Source organism: Xenopus laevis, chromosome 3S, assembly GCF_017654675.1.
Source record: "Xenopus laevis strain J_2021 chromosome 3S, Xenopus_laevis_v10.1, whole genome shotgun sequence".
NCBI lineage: Eukaryota > Metazoa > Chordata > Amphibia > Anura > Pipidae > Xenopus > Xenopus laevis.
In genome coordinates this window covers 4,850,440-4,870,864 of record NC_054376.1, presented here as the reverse complement: position 1 = coordinate 4,870,864, position 20,425 = coordinate 4,850,440, and the positions used below count along the sequence as shown (strand labels likewise).

Genomic DNA, 20,425 nt, shown 5'->3' with positions numbered 1-20,425 from the left:
GCTTAGGAAAGATTTGAGAGAGGTTTCTAATTGTTTTCCTAAGTAGAAGAACATCAGAGCAGCCTCTTTCTTTCTCCTGACAACTTCCTTGACTACTTGGTGGTCAGACTGGGCAGAAACTAACCAGCAGGTTAATAGTTAATAGTGCTACTCCACCAGAATTCTGCACTGAAATCCATTTTTCAAAAGAGCAAACATTTATATTTAATTTTGAAATCTGACATGGGGTAGACATATTCAGTTTCCCAACTGCCCCTGCCATGTGACTTGTGCTCTGATAGTTGGGTGTTCCCAGATTTTGGGCTTTGTATACCAGTCTCCCGTCACTCTTAAGCATTCTCACATTTTCCAGCGACTTTCCTCAATTTCAAACAATTTCGGGGCAAATATCTTCTGACCACCAAAATGTCAAGAGGTTCAGCTGTTTTACCAATATTTATTGATATTGAATGTGTATTAGGCCTTATGGGGCCCCTATACCTCCTGGGCCCTCCTTTACACCCCTGGTGACGGGCGAATCTGTTCCATTTTGCTTCATGAAAAAATTTGTGTGACAGTGAAATTTACAAAAGGCGTATTTACACATATATTAATTTATTTGTTTTTAGACTTTTTCACTGCACATATTGTGCTATTTTTGGGCTACCTTTGAAGTGCTAGTTTTTGGCTGTTTTTGAAAATTAGACCTGGCAACCCTGAATGGGACCACTGCAAATATGGAGTTGTGACGCCCTGTGCATAATGTTCATTCTCCGGCTCTTGTTGTACTACAACTCTCAAAGAAGAGCTTACAGTTACCAACTTCCCAGGCTGCCTTTTACAGGGGTAGGTTGGGTTGCCACTTGGACAGTATTTTACAGGCCTGGCCGGTAAAAATTAAGGTTGATCTCAATGTTATTAATAGGGAATAAAGATAAATATATAGGAAGGTCAGTGATCCCAATGTTATTAATAGGGAATAAAGATAAATATATAGGAAGGTCAGTGATATGATCCCAATGTTATTAATAGGGAATAAAGATAAATATATAGGAAGGCCAGTGATCCCAATGTTATTAATAGGGAATAAAGATAAATATATAGGAAGGCCAGTGATCCCAATGTTATTAATAGGGAATAAAGATAAATATATAGGAATGTCAGTGATCCCAATGTTATTAATAGGGAATAAAGAGAAATATATAGGAAGGCCAGTGATCCCAATGTTATTAATAGGGAATAAAGATAAATATATAGGAAGGTCAGTGATCCCAATGTTATTAATAGGGAATAAAGATAAATATATAGGAAGGCCAGTGATCCCAATGTTATTAATAGGGAATAAAGATAAATATATAGGAAGGTCAGTGATCCCAATGTTATTAATAGGGAATAAAGATAAATATATAGGAAGGTCAGTGATATGATCCCAATGTTATTAATAGGGAATAAAGATAAATATATAGGAAGGCCAGTGATCCCAATGTTATTAATAGGGAATAAAGATAAATATATAGGAAGGTCAGTGATCCCAATGTTATTAATAGGGAATAAAGATAAATATATAGGAAGGTCAGTGATCCCAATGTTATTAATAGGGAATAAAGATAAATATATAGGAAGGTATTTTTTTCTGGAAAAGGTGGCAACCATAGGGGTAAGGGCATAGAAAACATCTGGCTTGAGACCCTGCCAATGGCATCACTAAGAACCCAGTAGGTGTCTGTGTCCCTCCAAATAAAGTTTGGGGTTAAAACAAAGGAGACCCAGCCTTTGGCACATGGAAAATTTGCAGCAAGCACGTAAAGCAACCACCACTTGCAGCTAGCCTCCTGGTAACAAAGGTCTATAGCTATTCGCCTTTCATTTACGTCAGTCGTTTAAGTAGGACTCTAAGAACATGTGCGTGTGCAGAAAAAAAACTACAATTCCCAGCATGCCTCAGGCGGCAAAAGCGCATTTCTGGATTTTGTACGTCGGTGCCGGTTCAGCGGGGTTTTCGTCTTGGCAACTGGGGAATGGAGATGCAATGAAGTCGAGTAAATGATGCAAATCCAGCGCTAAATAGCGTTATCGCACCCGCAGGCGCACGCTTAAGACGTTCACCGTCCTCAAGCGGAAATAAAGCCGTAACGCGCTGTGCGATTGGTTGATGGGCGTGTCAGATGCAAATGATCTTTTACCCGAGCTCCTACTTGTTAAGTTTATTGTCATACAGCGTGTTCTGTGAAAAACGAAGGGAAACGTTGTCTATAGACTATAAGGCTTTTCTTACTGGTACTTATTATGCCTTAACTTTGAATAGCATTGATTTGTCGCCCTAACAGTAAAGAGGGTGTGTGAGTGGGTGGTGGCTGCTTGTTCCAGTGTATCAGTAAGACTATACTTTCAGGGATCATTTCTATAGGTTGTACCTGGTGAAATGTGCTCGAAAGTGTCTGAACTCACAAACCACGAGGAAGAGCGTCAGTGTTCTCTCCTGAGCGTGAAGTGAGCTCTCAGTGCTGCTTCATTGTGGCTGCTGTTTGCTATTGATGAACGTTCTGCTCCCCTTTGTTATTGGGGAGATAGAGGGAGAGAACACAAGCTGAGTGGTTTTAATTGGTTTAAGTTAAAAATAGAATCAGCTTCTAATTGGCTACACTATGAACACGCTCATTGGTTATACAAGAAGTGAGTGTTATACTCTTGTTCTACCAACAGATGTCGCTGCACAAGTCCAGCAGGAATTGGAACGTGACATTTAAAAATGTAGTGAACTTTGCATGTTATAGAACTGCTCTTTATTATTTATTTTGTAGTTTTTTTTTTTTTTTAATTATTTGTTTTTTTCTTCTGACTCTTTCAAGCGTTTGAATGGGGGTCGCTGACCCCCCCATCAAAAAAAAAAAAAAACAACGAAGACTCTGTAAGGCAACAAATGTATTGTTATTACTACTTTTTATTCCTCCTCTTTCTAGTCAGGCCCTGTCCTGTTGATCTTTTCAAATCAATGGACGGTTGCTAGGGGAATGTGGACCCTAACAACCGGATTGCTGAAATTGCCAGAACCACAAATAATAAAACAATAAATGAGTCATTTGCGCATTGTCTCTGAATATCAGTCTCTGTGTCATATTAACATTTTATTTAAGGTTCAACAACCCCTTTATAGAGTTTCCTGCCTCCCCCTAGTCCGTGTTCATTCCCCCCCTGTCACCACCTCATGTGATGTCACAGTAGGGCTGGAAGCTGCAGTTCCTTTTGAATGTGAGTGTGAGCTCTTCTGCGCATGCGCGAATGGTGGGGGGGATCAAAGTCTTCCAGGTTGCCAAGGGCTCCCGGCGTACTTGGCCCGGCCCTGAGTCACAAACCAGTTCACAAACCGGACCTGGAGCGACAGCTGTTGGATTTGCACATTCAGGTTCATAAGTCCAGAGTCTTCCCTGCAGGGCAGTTAGTGGTGTTGCCTTGAGTGAGGAATAGGCTGGAAATGGGTGGGGTCGGATCGGGTGCAGGTCAGGGAAACAACAAGATTTAATTCCCCTTTGTTACTCCAAGGTACCAGAAATTGATCGCCCTAAGCTATTTGTATATGCTGGGTGTTTTATATAGTGAATAAAGTACCCCCTCTTGTAAAATATAAGGATATTATAAGTTACTGAGGAGTTTCATGACCATATAAAAGTACGAGGCCGAAGGCCGAGTGTTTATATACAGGTCATGGAACTCCGAGGTAACTTATAATATCCTCATATTTTACAATAGCCGATACTTTATTTCTTAGAATACACAAATTTCAGTGAGTCATGTGACAGAAATGACATCAGAACTCACCGTTTTATAAGGATATAATTTACAAGATATTCATGGCTGTTGTGTATTATATATATATATTATATATACTTTTTAGCTCAAGAAGTGGGTGGGAATAGAACACTTGTCAGCTGCTTATAGGGGGAGAGGAAATGAGTCTGTGACTCAAGTAGTGGGCTGGGCTAACACACTAATGGCAGCCTACAGTGGAAGAAGCAGGGAGTCAGTAACTTAAGTAATGGGTGGGACTAGCACACTCTGATGGAAGTTTATGATGGAGGGGGAAAGGGATCTGTAACTCAAGCAGGGGGAGGGGGTATAACAGTGACGGCAGCTTCCAAGGGCAATGGGCAGGGAGTCTGTGACTCACACAGTAGGTGGGGCTAGAGGACAGGGAGTCTGTGACTCACACAGTAGGTGGGGCTAGAAGGCAGGGAGTCTGTGACTCACACAGTAGGTGGGGCTAGAAGGCAGGGAGTCTGTGACTCACACAGTAGGTGGGGCTAGAGGGCAGGAAGTCTGTGACTCACACAGTAGGTGGGGCTAGAGGGCAGGGAGTCTGTGACTCACACAGTAGGTGGGGCTAGAGTACTCTGATGGAAGCTTATACATGACTCTTGCTGTACAACAACATTTGCTTATTTAGTGAGCTCAATTATTGAGATCTCCTCTCATTAAGTTTCTCAGAAACGAAAGAAAAGAGAAAAAACCCAAACAATTATTTTTGTTCAATTAATGAATATATTAATTTATTCCGCTGTGATTTACAATTATGTTGGTGCGACACAGAGGAATGTCTTTATCCCCCTTAAAGCAAAAACAAAAAAAAAAAGTGTCTACAGCCTCTGAACCCCACCCCCACCCCCTATATAACAAGTAGGACAGTGATGCTGAAAATAATAAAAAATAAAAAAAAATTATTAGATTTATTTATTCCTAAACCAAGGGCCCCATCCGAGATTGGGGCCCCAATGAAATGTTCCTCTCTGCCCGGACCTAATAACATTTAAAGCGCAGCAAAGAGTAAAGAAATGCTGGTAAATGCCCCTCCCCCTCACACCTGTGGGCGGAGTCAGCGATCTATTCTAATTCTATTTTAATTCTAAATCTTATTAACATTTAACTGCTTCCATGCCACAGGCGGTAGCATCGACGATACTGTCCTGGAAATATATGTTTCTTGGTTCCCATTGTTTTCAATGCTGGACCCCCATATTGCCGGCACGGAAAGGGTTAAATCACTTTCTATAACAACATTAATAAACATAAATGATCTCTAGTTGTTTGTTATGTAGCAGCAGTTTCTCGGTGATCTCAGGAGTTGCCTCGATGATGTAATAAACTACACCTGCCAGCAGATGGCGCCACAGAAGCAGGAAGTGAGGCCTTTGCTCGTCTGAGCACATCTTAAAGAGACAGTACTTTTTTTTTTTTTTGTTCAATTTGTGGCATGTTTTGGCTCCACCACTGCAGCAGATGATGTTGAGAAGCAATACAATCCTGGACATGATTAGACAGAGCTCCCTCCAGGCATCTTGCTTCCCTTCCCCAATAGGGAACCGAAATGTCAGGGAAGGGCACCAGGACATCCACTATTGACCAATCCTCATATTTTTTTGGCATATTCATTAAAACTGGAAGCTTGGATGATCCGACACGTCCATTTGTACGATATATACGCATATAATTTTTATTGGCTGAAACCCCTACGTTGCCTGTAGTAGATGGCTTATAGTCGATAGTAAAAGATACGTCCTGTAGTTCTGTCTAGAGTCCGTCAGTCCAGTTCCTCTTCAATCCCCATTGCCTTTTCCTGCAGAGGAGACACAGCAGGTTTTGTGTTGAAAATATACAATATAACAGTCTGGCACACACAAGGCTGATTAGTAATGAATGGGGCGGTTCACCTTTAAAGAAGAACTACAGCCTAACTAAAGAAGTAGCTAGAAATGTTGTACATGATGTTTTGTGCTTCTGTACCAGCCCAAGGCAACCACAGCCCTTTAGCAGTAAAGATCTGTGTCTCCAAAGATGCCCCAGTAGCTCCCCATCTTCTTTTCTGCTGATTCACTGCACATGCTCTGTGCTGCTGTCACTTACTGAGCTTAGGGAGCCACTCACAATATACAGTACACATAGAATAGAAATGTCACAATATAAGTCTGATTAGTAATTAATACACATAATTACTACATGGCAGCACAGAAACCAGTGCAATTAGCATCAGAATTGAATAATCAGCAAACCTGTAGCATCAGCTTATATTACAGCCAGGGAAGCTCATTTTCTGCTGGATAATTAGTGACGAGCCCTAAGCTTAGCTTCTCAACAGCCAATCAGAGCCCACTGAGCATGTGAGTGTCACAGACACTTTCCAAGATGGTGACCCCCTGTGACAAGTTTGAAGTCCTGGATCATTGCTGCTATTGACAAGCTCAAACTTTAGCCTCGTGCAATAAGTTCACTATATTAAATATGGCATTTTAGCCATTTTCATTTTTACGGTTTATTTCTCTTTTAAGTTAACATTAAATATATTATATAATGGCCAATTCTAAGCAATTTTCAATTGTGTATATATATATATATATATATATTTATTTCCCTTTCTCCTCTAGCTCTTTCCAGCTTTCAAATGGGGGCGGAGGGTCGCTGACCCCATCTAATAAAAAACAAATGCTCTGTAAGGCTACACATTTATTGTTATTGCTTGTCTTTCTATTTAAGCCTCTCCTATCTCTAATTCAAATCAATGCATGGTTGCTAGGGGAATTTGGACCTTAACAACCACAATTGCCGGAACGGCAATCTGGAGAGCTGCTGAATTAAAAGCTAAATAACTAAAAAAAAAAAACATATAAATAATAAAAACCTATAGCAAATTGGCTCAGAATATCCCTCTCTACATCATAGAGTTCATTTAAAGGCGGAGAACACCTTTAATTCAGCTGTACACATGGCAGCGTGGAAATCAGTGCAGTCTGCATCAGAACCAATTAATAATCAGACCTTTAACAACAGCTTCTTTGACAAAGGCTACACTGTAGAATGCAGGGGGTTAACCCCTTCTGTGCCAAGCATGTAGGATACAGTGTTCATAGCAAATGGATAAAACCTAAGTATTCAGTGTGCCCATTGCCGTCCCCTCCATCCCTATAACTTACCCATCCGCCTTGCGCTTCAATCCAAGGGGCATATTTTTCCTTCAGGTATTTCGCCCCATATACCATCACCTTGTTGGCGGGCAAGCTTTCCAGGGCAGTCAGCCTGGTGGTGGCATCGATGCACAGGGCCACCTTATTGCTCTGTATCTCGGCCTCCTCCGTTTGGCCAGACGTAGAGATTTGCAGGTAAAAATCGGTCAGTCTTCGGAAGAAACCATAAGACCACGCGCCACTGATCTTCTCCTTCTGCTCTGCCCTCATCTGTAAGAAAAGGAAAAAAAGGTCTCAGGGTAGAGACTGGCACAGTGTTAGACTGGGTTGTGCCAGGGACCCATTCAGCAGGATTCTAATTGGAGGATATTTTGCAGCTCTAATTAAGCTCTGATCCAATAAGATTCAGAAGTGCCCCTGATCCTCCCATTGGCTGATAAATCCCAATTCAGAGATACAGGACAGGCCTGAAAAATAAACTGCAAATAAATCCCTAGGCCACAGGGGCCGCGCTGTTACCTGGTCATCTAGTTGGTCGCCAGAAGAACGCAGAAAGAGCGCAATTTCCTTTATCAACTGTTCATAGTTGTCATCTGTGAAACAAAATGTCGAGATTGAGAGGCAGACTCTGGGCAGGGATGGAGCCCATAAACATTTAAATGGTCTGTTTATCTTTAAGTATGTTATGGAATGGCCTATTCTAAGCAACTTTTCAATTGGTCTTCATTATTTATTTCTTAGGGCAGAGACACACACTCAGATTTGAGGAGATTAGTCGCCCAGAGACAAATCTCCTCTTCTTCGGGCGACTTACCTCCCTGAACTGCCTCCCGCCGTCTAGAATGTAAATCGCAGGCAGGATGGCAATCGCTGCACTTCGTTTTCCGAGGAAACTTCTGGCGACTTCAGAAAATGATTTCTAGCCGGCGGGAGGCAGTTTGAGGAGATTAGTTGCCCCAAAGAAGAGGCGATTTATCGATGGCGACTAAATCTCCCCTAATATTAGCGTGTGGCCTTACCCTTATAGTTTTTTTCCCCCCAAACTCTTTCCAGCTTTCAAATGGGAGGGGGTCACTGACCCCATCTATAAAGCAAATGCTCTGCTAGACTGCAAATGTATTATTATTGCTACTTTATTTTTATTCATCTTTCTATTCAGGCCTCTCCTATTCATATTCCAGTCTCTTATTCAAATCAATGCATGGTTGCTAGGGGAATTTGGACCCTAGCAACCAGATGGCTGAATCTGCAAACTGAAGAGTGGCTGAATAAAAAGCTAAATAACTCAAAAACCACAAATAATAAAAATAAAAAACAATTGCAAATTGTCTCAGAATATCTTTCTCTACATCATACTAAAAGTTCATTTAAAGGCAAACAACCCCTTTAATAAAGTAACCTGTGGGATTTTATTCCTTCAGCAGAACTCAGGCCTAAATATAAAATATACCGAGTAGCAGAGACAACACATTTGCAGAGGCAGCTTCCCTTATGTAGAACTGAGAGCTGCCATATTGCTTATGTCACCCAAGGCATATTCTTGTCACAACAGACTAGCGGCCCCTAGTGGCCAGGAATAGATGCTGCATCCCACACCAATGTTTAGGCAAGAAGTATGGGAAACGGTCAGAATTATTCAGGGCACACCACCCTGGGGATGACTTAATCACTGGGGGGCCCCATAATTACGGAGGGTGACCCCGGCCTTGGGTGCAAATACAGGGAGGAATTTTTCTACATGGGATTGTCAGGGAAACTATATGGCATCTCCTGCTTTACCTCCGTCCGCCTCTATACTCGTTTCCCGGGTGAAGCTCCGAAATTCCACTTTTTGGGTTTGGGAGAGCGACTTGAGGATCTTTTGTAGGCGCCGGGCGACTGCATTGGCACGACTGGTGTCCGAATCCACTGCCACTGCATCTATTTGTCACAAACACACAAAATATTAGATAGACTGTGCGGCAATTATTATCTATATTCAGTATATACATCAGGGATCCCCCTACACCCCTAGGGATTCCCCAGGCTTTTGGCATTTCTTGGATGGGAGATTCCATTCCTAAATAACAGACAGGTGAGGTCTAGTCACTTTAGTGTGGGAGGAGTCATGAGTCCTGCATCCAATGTCTTCATATCCCCCCCTCCCCAAGTAGGGGCTTCTGGTCCATATTCTACCAGTGATGTCACCAATCATAGCCCCGCCCTCTCTGCTTATGTTACCAGTGAAGGAAGTTGAGAAGAGGGCAGGTTAGTGGGACCAATCAGACAGGAGCTTGGAACGGGACAATGGAAGGAGAAGAAAGGAAACTAGTCGATGATTGGCTGCAAGCGTGTACCTTTGTGCTTTAACTATAGAGGAAGCAGACCCTGCGGCTGTAGAGGGGCCCAGGAGGTATAGGGGGCCCCATGATGCCCTTATTAATCTGCCATTTCAATATATATTGGTAAACCCGTAAACCTCTGGATATTTAGGGGGGCCCTGAAATGAATTTGCTGTGGGGCCCAATGAAAACTGTCAGTTGTCTCACCTGCAGGAGCCTTGTCTTTCTTCTTCTTGCCCATCTCCTCTTCTGCCCTTAAACAACTGGGTATAAATCTGCCCAAACGTATCTGTTTCTTCCTTCGTCCCTTTTGTTTCTTGCCCGCCGCAGACTGGATTCCTTGGCTCCCTGTGCCAATGCTGGTGGCCCCATGCCCGGTGGCACCTTCTGCTGGTGTGGGATTGCTAGTTTTCACTAGTCGCTGGTACCTACTATCTGACAGTTGGCGCTTGGCATACGCCATTAGCACTTTATACTCAATGCCATTCTCCTCATCGCCCAGTGGAACCTCCTCCATCGTGCCCTCCTGTATGATCACCATGCTGGCACCTCCTGCGGGGAGTACACAATACATATTAGTCATATACACAGCACTGCGCAATATGGCGCTCTATAAATACATTTAAATGTTAATAATATACAATTGAGGCGCCAACCATACATGGCACCATCCTTCCTTTCCTTCAAAGGGGCACTGAATATATAATGATATTCCTGTTGAAGCCTCTCCCTGCTCTAAACACAGAGGTGCTTATCTGACTCTGCTTTGCAGTAGAGATCCATTGTTCTGTATATTATTCCCTTAAAGGATAAGTAAACCTATAAAATAAATGAAGAAAGCACTTGGGGTCGTGGATAACCTGCATGTACTCAGGGATGAGCAAACAACTGCCCTCTTTAAGGCTTCTTCATTGCATCACCTAGCAAAAGGCTGTCAAGGCAAGCTGGGAGTTGTAGTTCAGACACAACTTCTAAACAAACTCTGAATGAGGCTTAAACAATAAGAAAATCTTTAAAATAAGTGAATGTAAAATTGATGAGAGTGTCATTCTAAGCACTTTTGTCATTTACATTCATTATTTATTTTCTTTTTATTCCAAGATATTAAGACAGGGGTCCCCAACCTTTTTCACCCGTGAGCAACATTCAGATTTAAAAAGAGTTGGGGAGCAACACAAGCATGGAAAATGTTCCTGGGTGGTGCCAAATAAGGGTTGTGATTGACTATTGGTAGCCCCTATGTGGACTTGCAGCCTCTAGGAGGGTCTGTTTGGCAGGACATCTGGTTTTTATGCAACCAAAACTTGCCTCCAAGCCTGGAATTCAAAAATAATCACCTGCTTTGAGGCCACTGGGAGCAACATCCAAGGGGTTGGAGAGCAACATGTTCCTCACGAGCTACTGGTTGGGGATCACTGTATTAAGGGATACATGTGCTGTTAATATGAATGAATTTTGTTCCAACAGCGCCACCTGCTGGTCAGTTTCTGACCAGTCTGACCACCAAGTAGTCAAGGAAGTTGTCAGGAGAAAGAAAGAGGCTGCTCTGATGTTCTTCTGCTTAGGAAAGATGTGAGAAAGGTTTATCTATGGAGGAGCATTAAGGGCAGAGATTCGGGGAGATTAGTCGCCTCTTATTCAGGTCTCACGAGGAAACTTCGGGCAACTTCGGAAAACAAAGCGCCTCTGAGTGCCATTCCACCGGTGTTTTAGATTTTAGCGGGCAAGAAAGCGGTTTGGGGAGATTAGTCATCCAAAGAAGAGGCGATTTGTCGGAAGGCGACTAAATCTCCCCAAATTGCCATGTGTGTCCCTGCCCTAAGATGTTGCTGAACTACAAACTCCTGATAATATGCTGCTTTGGATGGTTTTGGTGCATTAGGGCCACAGGTTGGACCGTGCTATATCTGGATAAGTAATGGGGCCCTCTAACTCCTTTCACAATTCCCTTGTATTTTCAGTGAAAAACAACAATCTCAGGTTTAACAAAAAAAATGGTGAACATTATATATTTTGGGGAATCAAGGTTCATAAGGTGGATGAGGGATTTGTGCAGGGGCCCCATGATGGCTAAACGGGTTTAGTTCTCATTTTACTCTAACTAACCAGCCTGTCTCCCCAGGGGTTTCCCCTAACATCCCCCTCCCTGTCCTGAAGAGCTTGCAGTCTGTCCTGACTCATTTACCAGTGTCTCTCACTCCGAAACCTTGTGACAGAGTTCAGAGCCACACCTTTGCCCAACCCGGAAATAACGACGTTGCTTAAGAAAATAAAAAGGAAAAGTTGATTGTGTCGCACTTCTCTAAAGGAAAAGAGCAGAAATCTAGAGAAATGCTCCCTGATCCCCCCCCATTTATATGAGGAATATTGTACCCCCAAATTAGAGACCGCGAGTGGATCTGGGACAACATAAAACATGATTTCACATTGAATGTTACCGAGTGTAAGCTCTTGCGTCACTAACCATTATTGTTACAGTTCGTTTATGGGGTGAATATTAGATTTTCAGAGAGTTGGAAGCAGAACCTACAGCTGCTGGGAGGTATAGGGGGGTTCAGGCAGTATTGGGGGGGGCTCAGAGAGTTTGATTATGTGTTCATGAAAAATATGTCTTATTCCTAAAATAAGAGGGAGCCTTAAATGATTTAGCCATGGGGACCAGTAACTTCTAATTAAGGCACTAGGCTAATTAGAACACCTGTTGGGGTGCCCAGGGGGTACATTAATGGCCAAAAGTATCCGGACGCTGCACATAAATTGCCACGTCCTTAAATAGAGACGACCCCCCAAACTGCCCCCAGAAGCAATGTCAGCACAAGGAATATCCGTAGGGATTTATTTTTTTTTGGGGGGGGCGCTGAGACAAACAACACCATTTGCAATATCAATCATCAGCTGGAGTGATATAAAGGCGCCACTATGGGTTTGGACCCCCCGATGAGAAACCTTAAGGCTACAATAACATTCCTGAGAACTTTGCGGAACAGTTTTGGGGGTGCCCCTTCCTGTTTCAGCACAATAATGCCCCCCATGCACAGAGCCAGGTCCTACAGAATGAGTTTGTGGAGATGGGAAGAACCTGAATATACAGAGCCATGACCTCAACCCAACAACCCTATGTGGGATGAACTGGAACCCCAACTGTGAGCCTGAACCCCAATATCACTGCCCAACCTCACTAATTCTCTTGTGGCTGAATGGAAGCAACTCCCAGCAACAACTCCCAGCAACAATGTAACAACATCTAGTGGAACCTTCCCAGAAGCCTCTATTATTTAGAAGAACCTGAGTGCACAGAGCCCTGACCTCAACCCAACTGAACCCCTGTGAGATGAACTGGAACCCCGAGTGTGAGCCTGATCCCCAACATCACTAATGCTCTTGTGTCTGAATACAGTAACAGCACTATCACCGCTGGGCCCGGGTGCAGGCAGATCAGCTGGGGCCCCCCTCCTGGAGGGGAATCTAATGTACCCCGGTAATTCTGCCCCTGGCTGAATGGAAACAACTCCCAGCAACAATGTTCCAGCATTTAGTGGTACCTTCCCAGAAGCACCGGGACAGTTATAGCCCCAAAAGAAGGGGCAACCCGACTGAACCCCTGTGGGATGGAACCCTGACTGTGAGCCTGACCCCCAACATCAATGGCCAACCGGACTAATGCTCTTGTGGCTGAATGGAAGCAACTCCCAGCAACAACTCCCAACAACAAAGTTCCAGCATCGAGTGGGAACCTTCCCAGAAGCACCGGGACAGTTATAGAGGCAACTTCATATTCAATAGGACCCAACAGCAAACAGTCATATTTTTTTACATTTCACATGCGATATTTTTCCTTTAAGACTCCCCTCTCTGCCCCACCCCCGAAACTCACCAATAAACTCGCTCTCAAGCCACCGACAGGGGTTAATAAGATCCTCAGAAGGTTAATAATGACAATTCTCTGGACTGTTTCAGCTTTTTTTTTGGGGTGGAAACAGTCCTTTCTGTTGGGCATGAAGTCCCTCGCAGCTCTGGCTTCCTGGTTTGATGGAGAGTCTGAACCTACAGTGTCGAAAGCACTTTTGAAAAAGAACTCAGTGCACAGAGGGGCGGAGGAAGGGGCGGGGTTAAAAGTTTTAGAACGTTCTTAACCCTTTCCCTGCCTGGTCTCAGAAGGGCTAACAGCCTCCAGGCTCTTGTTTCATATCTTCTAGGGGCCAAAATGATCTCACCAGTGTAATGTCACCAGACCCCTTCCCCCCAGGACAGGAGCACCCAGTGTTGGAAGCAGGAGCACCCAGGACAGGAGCACCCAGGACAGGAGCACCCAGTGTTGGAAGCAGGAGCACCCAGGACAGGAGCACCCAGTGTTGGTGACAAATGAACACGTGACCCTGACTCAGCAATACATAGAGACAGTGAGACAACCTCCTTTTTGGGAAACTCCTGATCAGGGAACGTGGATTCCCCAACCCCCCCTTTTTTAGGATTATGTTTTAGGAGGGGGGTTGTGCAAGTGACATCACAAGAAAGGGAGAAACCAGGGCGGTTCATTAAAAGGGGTGCCAGGCAGTGGCGATATTACTGGGCCCCACGGCAAATTATCTTTCAGGCCCCCAAAATGTCTAGAGGTTGAAATGTTTTCCCAATATTTATTGAAATTGTATATGAATTAGAGTCTCATGGGGCCCCTATACCTCCGTCTGTTTCCCTCTATAGTTACACCCCCTGTTGGTATGTTATAGAATGGACAAGTCAAAGCAACTTTTCAATTGGTCTTCATTATTTATTTTTTTTAGATGTTTTTTTATTTGCATCTGCAAATTAGAATATAAAAAAAACAAACGTTGATTTTGGGGCCAATTCATTAAATCCCCTTTACCCTTTTAGTCTGACCTCCCAAAAATGCTGCCCGAGGGCCCCAGACCTAGTGAACCCCATTACTCCTTGGAGAGCCGGAAATCACAAATGGAGAGTTTTACAGTATATTCACTTTAAAGGGGATATTCACCTTCAGGCAAACGTTAGTATGTTATAGAATGGCCCGTTCTAAGAAACTTTTCAATTGGTATTAATTATTTATTTTTATAGTTTATTAATTATTTGCCTCCTCCTTCTGACTCTTCAGCTTTTAAATGGGGGTCACTAGCCCCATCTAAAAAACAAATGCTCTGTAAGGCTACAAATGTATTGTTATTGCTACTTTTTATTACTCGTCTTTCTATTCAGGCCTCTCCTATTCATATTCCTGTCCCTTATTCAAATCAGTGCCTGGTTGCTAGGGGAATTTGAACCCTAGCAACCACATTGCTGAAAATACAAACTGGAGAGCTGCTGAATAAAAAGTTAAATAACTCAAAAACCGCAAATCCTAAAAAATGAAAACCAAATACAAATTGTCTCAGAATATCCCTCTCTACATCCTACTAACAGTTAATTTTAAAGTAAACAACCCCTTCAAGGGAAAGTCTCCCTAATGTTCCTCTGGTTCATGTTAAAGGGGTGGTTCTCCTTTAAGTTATTTTTTAGTAGGTTATAGAATGGCTCATTTTGAGCAACTTTTCAATCAGTCTTCATTATTTGTTTTTTTATAGTTTATTTATGATTTGCCATGTTCTTCTGACTCTTTCCAGCTTCCAAATGGGGGTCACTGACCCCATCTAAAAAACAAATTCTCTGTAAGGCTACAAATGTATTGTTATTGCTACTTTTTATTACTCATCTTTCTATTCAGGCCTCTCCTATTCATATCCCAGTCTCTTATTCAAAACAGTGCATGGTTGCTAGGGGAATGTGGACCCTAGCAACCAGATGGCTGAAATTGCAAACTGGAGAGCGGCTGAATAAAAAGCTAAATAACTCAAAAACCACAAAGAATAAAAAATGAAAACCAATTGGAAAATGTCCCAGAATCTCACTCTCTACATCATACTAAGAGTTAATTTAAAGGCAAACAACCCCTTTAAAAAGCACAAAGCTTCTCACCCTACAGCCTTATATTACCTGTACCGACACCCCTCAACTCCTGTGGATATAAATATTCTTCCTTTTCCTACATTTGTAATAAGAAAGTATGAATTCTTTGTGCCCGTGGGCCCCTGTAAAATCCCTGGGACCCGACAACCTTAGTGAGGTTCAAACCTGCAGCCCCTCGGCTCTTGTTAAACTACAATTCTCAGAATCCCAAATACAAACTTAAAGGGCACATAAACCCTCCATGACCATGTTGCTTCATCCAAATATTGTAATAACAACATAAACCCTCTTTTGTGCATCTGAATTTCATTTATTGGGATAATTCCCACCCCCACCCCCCGATGGAAAGTACAGAGACAGAGGGACAGTCACATGTTTCATAAGACTAAAGATTCAGCCATTGTTTATTGTTATTGAAAAACCCCAGATTTCCACTAAGAAGCTTTTATAAAAGTAACTTTTCCAGGATGTCGCTCTAATATTCCCAATATAGATTGTGTTTTCTTGTCTGACTTCCTCTGGGGGAGAAACAATAGAAATACTAAGTACTCACAAATTAATATCTTGTAAAATCATCCCAAGCACAATTCAGCAGGAACAGTCCCTAAATTTGCTCATAGTCTGTACAGAGAGATCCCATAAAACTATGGCAGCATAGGTATTCCCCTGTACTAAGCACAATTCAGCAGGAACAGTCCCTAAGTTTGCTCATAGTCTGTACAGAGAGATCCCATAAAACTATGGTACATAGGTATTCCCTGTACTAAGCACAATTCAGCAGGAACAGCCCCTAAGTTTGCTCATAGTCTGTACAGAGAGATCCCATAAAACTATGGCAGCATAGGTATTCCCTGTACTAAGCACATTTCAGCAGGAACAGTCCCTAAGTTTGCTCATAGTCTGTACAGAGAGATCCCATAAAACTATGGTACATAGGTATTCCCTGTACTAAGCACAATTCAGCAGGAACAGCCCCTAAGTTTGCTCATAGTCTGTACAGAGAGATCCCATAAAACTATGGCAGCATAGGTATTCCCCTGTACTAAGCACAATTCAGCAGGAACAGCCCCTAAGTTTGCTCATAGTCTGTACAGAGAGATCCCATAAAACTATGGTAGCATAGGTATTCCCTGTACTAAGCACAATTCAGCAGGAACAGTCCCTAAGTTTGCTCATAGTCTGTACAGAGAGATCCCATAAAACTATGGTAGCATAGGTATTCCCCTGTACTAAGCACAATTCAGCAGGAACAGTCCATAAGTTTGCTCATAGTCTGTACAGAGAGATCCCATAAAACTATGGCAGCATAGGTATTCCTCTGTACTAAGCACAATTCAGCAGGAACAGTACCATTATTTTGCTCATAGTCTGCAATATATCTAATTCCTGTAGACATACTGTCAGATGTTACCTGGCTTGTCCGTATCTACATTTAAATATATATATCTGGTCACATTTGCTATTCGGCACCACTTACTGGAAGTGGTTTCTTTCCAGGAAAGGAACAATACACATACGTCACAGAGACTTGGAATCTGGACTGTACTTAAAGAGGTAGTTCAACCTTTAACTTTTAGTATGTTATAGAATCGCTAATTGTAAGCAAATTTTCAATTGGCCTTCATTTTTTTCAGTTCAGTTTTTGAATTATTTGCCTTCTTCTTCTGACTCTTTCCAGCTTTCAAATGGGGGTCACTGACCCCATCCAAAAAATGCTCTGTAAGGCTGCATATGTATTGTTATTGCTACTTTATATTACTCATCTGTCTATTCAGGCCTCTCCTATTCATATTCCAGTCTCTCATTCAAATCAGAGACTATGAGCAAATTTAGGGGACTGTTCCTGCTGAATTGTGCTTAGTACAGGGAATACCTATACTGCCATAGTTTTATGGGATCTCTCTGTACAGACTATGAGCAAACTTAGGGGCTGTTCCTGCTGAATTGTGCTTAGTACAGGGAATACCTATGTACCATAGTTTTATGGGATCTCTCTGTACAGACTTTGAGCAAACTTAGGGACTGTTCCTGCTGAATTGTGCTTAGTACAGGGGAATACCTATGTACCATAGTTTTATGGGAACTCTCTGTACAGACTATGAGCAAACTTAGGGGCTGTTCCTGCTGAATTGTGCTTAGTAAAGGGGGGTACCTGGGTTACAACGCCCTCACACTACTATAATAATAAGAAGGACAAAATAAATGATAGATGTGCTGTATTTTCCAGGGATCAGAATACAAGGGGATGGAGGGCCCGGCACTGATCTAAATCAGGAAGAGATTTATATGAAGGACAATAAATGTAATATCTCATGTTTATCACCAGCGTTTAGACACCAGACTGACTTATCACAAACAATCTGCAAGTGGAATGGGAACCGGGGCCCCTACAATAAAGGAACAGGGAACATTGGAAATCAATCAGGAAGCAATATTACAGACAGCTTGTGTGCTGAACCCAACCCCTGGCAATAATCAACCCAGACGGTCAGATCATTTTCGTCAATATCCACTAGATTTACTAGTAGGTGTAACAGGATCTCCCTCGACCAATAGATCCAAAAGATCCAATAGACCATCAGTAAATTACCATAACAAGTGCTGGAGCAGAAAGGGGTGCAAATTCACCCGCCTCCCTTCAGTAGTAAGTGACCCCTCAGTTCTTTAAGAGATGCCAGTGGGAGAGTGGGAGGGGGGTATTTATAAAGGTTAAAATGAACAGACCAGTTGGGTTTTACCTCCATGGTTTGGCTGCAATAAGAAGTTTCTGTGCACACGGGACCCTCCAATAAGGACCCTGTATGTTGTTGATCAGAGAGAATCCCTCCTGTTTGGCTCCACCAATCATTAACTCAATTCAACTCCCTCCCCCCAGGCCTGACGAGACGAGCGGCTCTAATTGGACAGAACCGGAGCAGAACTGTGGCCCTAATGACCAGAAAAAAACTTTTGTGCCAGTTAGAAAGAAAGAAAAGGGATCTCTATAAACAGAAAAGCGGAAGTGGCAGTTGCACGAGGGAGTGATGAGAAATATATTTATATTTATATTATTAATACAGAGATCAAAGGCTACTGGGGGGCACAACTGGGGTATATTAAAGGGCACATTAGCTGCACCGCTGATCTGCTGTATCCCATGTATCCAGTTATAGTTCTTCTGCCCTAATGGTTACTGAGGTCAGACCACTGGACACTTTCCCCTTATTTTCATTTACGAGCAAGTAGATCACTGTGTTTCCTTGTATCTCTCCTATTGTCTCCATATTGAACTGGACATCTCTTCTCCTTCTGTCTCTCTGGCAGCTCCTTCCAGTTGGTCACTACTCATACAGCAGTCACACAACCTTAACCAATCACAGACGTGTATGCCTGCCTGATACACACTTGCACCCTGGTGCTGATGGTGACCATGGCGATTGGATGTCATGGTAACGCCCCACTGACAATTTGGCATCCACTGATCTGCCCATGACAACAGCCATGATCTGACCCAAACCCAATCACTTCGTACAAGCCCCGTCACTTTCAATATCTTGGAATTTTTCACAATTTCTTGAAATGGTAATTGTCTCCCTGAATCAGTGGTACAGGCTGATACATTAGATAGGTATAAGGAAGGGTCGGATGCTTTATTCACCAGTAGCTCCTCCCAGCAGACAGGAGGGAGCCAATGAGATTAGAGGAGGGAAAGGGGTGTTACAGGGAGAGCTGGGAAGTGAATCAGGGGTACAGGCTGATACATTAGATAGGTACAAGGAAGGGTCGGGTGCTTTATTCACAGTAGCTCCTCCCAGCAGACAGGAGGGAGACAATGAGATTAGAGGAGGGAAAGGGGTGTTACAGGGAGAGCTGGGAAGTGAATCAGTGGTACAGGCTGATACATTAGATAGGTACAAGGAAGGGTCGGATGCTTTATTCACCAGTAGCTCCTCCCAGCAGACAGGAGGGAGCCAATGAGATTAGAGGAGGGAAAGGGGTGTTACAGGGAGAGCTGGGAAGTGAATCAGGGGTACAGGCTGATACATTAGATAGGTATAAGAAGGGGTTGGATGGTGTTTAGCAAGTGAGGGAATACAGGGATATGGGAGAGAGCTCATAGTACAAGTTGATCCAGGGACTGGTCCCATTGCCATTTTGGAGTCAGGAAGGAATTTTCCCCCTCTGAGGCAAATTGGAGAGGATTCAGATGGGTTTTCACCTTCCTCTGGATCAACTGACAGTTAGGCGGGTTATATATAGACTTAAAAGGTTGAACTTGATGGACGTGTCACTTTTTTCAACCTAACTTACGATGTTACTATCAGGGTCAGCCTGGGAGTCGACCCCACTCCCCTGCGCACACGTTGTATTTGCCGCGACCCGCCCGAAAAATGGAGGTTGTGGCAGGAAGCTTAGTGCAGGGAGCGGGTCTGGCGGGTTTTTTCCCGGTGCCCCCGACGGCCCAGTCTGACCCTGGTTATTATTTAATTGCACCTTTGTGTTTCTTGTAGCCCCTAACTGGAGTACAGACAGTGCAAGCCAATATGAATTTGTTCTATAACACTGGGGATACTCTCTGGAACAAACCCACACTGTTGCCAGGGTCAGCGACCCCACCATCAACCAGACACAGCTGTAGGCTGGGAAGTTTAGTAATCTAAAGTGAATAATAAGAATGACAGTGAATTTACCCTTTAAATAAATCCTGTACATGTTCGTATATATATATATACAGTATATATATATGTATATATATATTTCTCAATTGCTTTTATCATCAGCTGACCAGCGTCGAGTTACAAGAATGAGTAACTATTGAACCTTTTCAAGTACTGTTTTTCCAGCCCTGCCCATGTCTCTATTCCCCTCTGTCTGGATGTGGGCGCCATATTTGTAGTGGCAGCATGACACTTGGATCTTCTGCTCTAGGGGCGCGGCCACAAACTGTCATTGGCTACACAGCGCCACCATGTGGGAAATAAAAGGAATAACACCTTTCAGAGATATTTCAGTAAATAAAAGGAATAACACCTCTCAGAGATATTGCAGTTAGAGGCAGGAATATAAAACTCTATTTGGGGTTATGTAATAAATGGCACTACGTTTGCCCAGGAGCAGTAACCCATAGCAACCAATCAGCAGGTAGAATTTACTAGTCATCTGTTTAAAAGCAAGCATCTTATTGGTTGCTATGGGTTACTGCTCCTGGGCAAACTTAGAGCCATATATTACATATGG

The 20,425-nt window shown here is 43.1% G+C and overlaps 1 protein-coding gene and 1 non-coding gene across 2 annotated transcripts; one reads left to right on the top strand and one right to left on the bottom strand.

Annotated features, from left to right (window-relative positions):
- Positions 1–2,355: 2,355 nt before the first annotated feature.
- Positions 2,356–2,575, top strand: LOC121402301. The gene has a single exon (XR_005966727.1). It is a non-coding gene; the product is annotated as a small nucleolar RNA U3 (small nucleolar RNA).
- A 1,920-nt stretch (positions 2,576–4,495) lies between these two features.
- Positions 4,496–13,279, bottom strand: bcl2l14.S (BCL2-like 14 (apoptosis facilitator) S homeolog). Its single transcript, NM_001093988.1, is given in 6 exon segments — positions 4,496–5,587; positions 6,939–7,199; positions 7,449–7,522; positions 8,709–8,849; positions 9,458–9,802; positions 13,125–13,279. Coding segments are annotated over 5 exon segments (822 nt in total). The 5' UTR covers positions 9,768–9,802; positions 13,125–13,279; the 3' UTR covers positions 4,496–5,551.
- Positions 13,280–20,425: the final 7,146 nt, after the last annotated feature.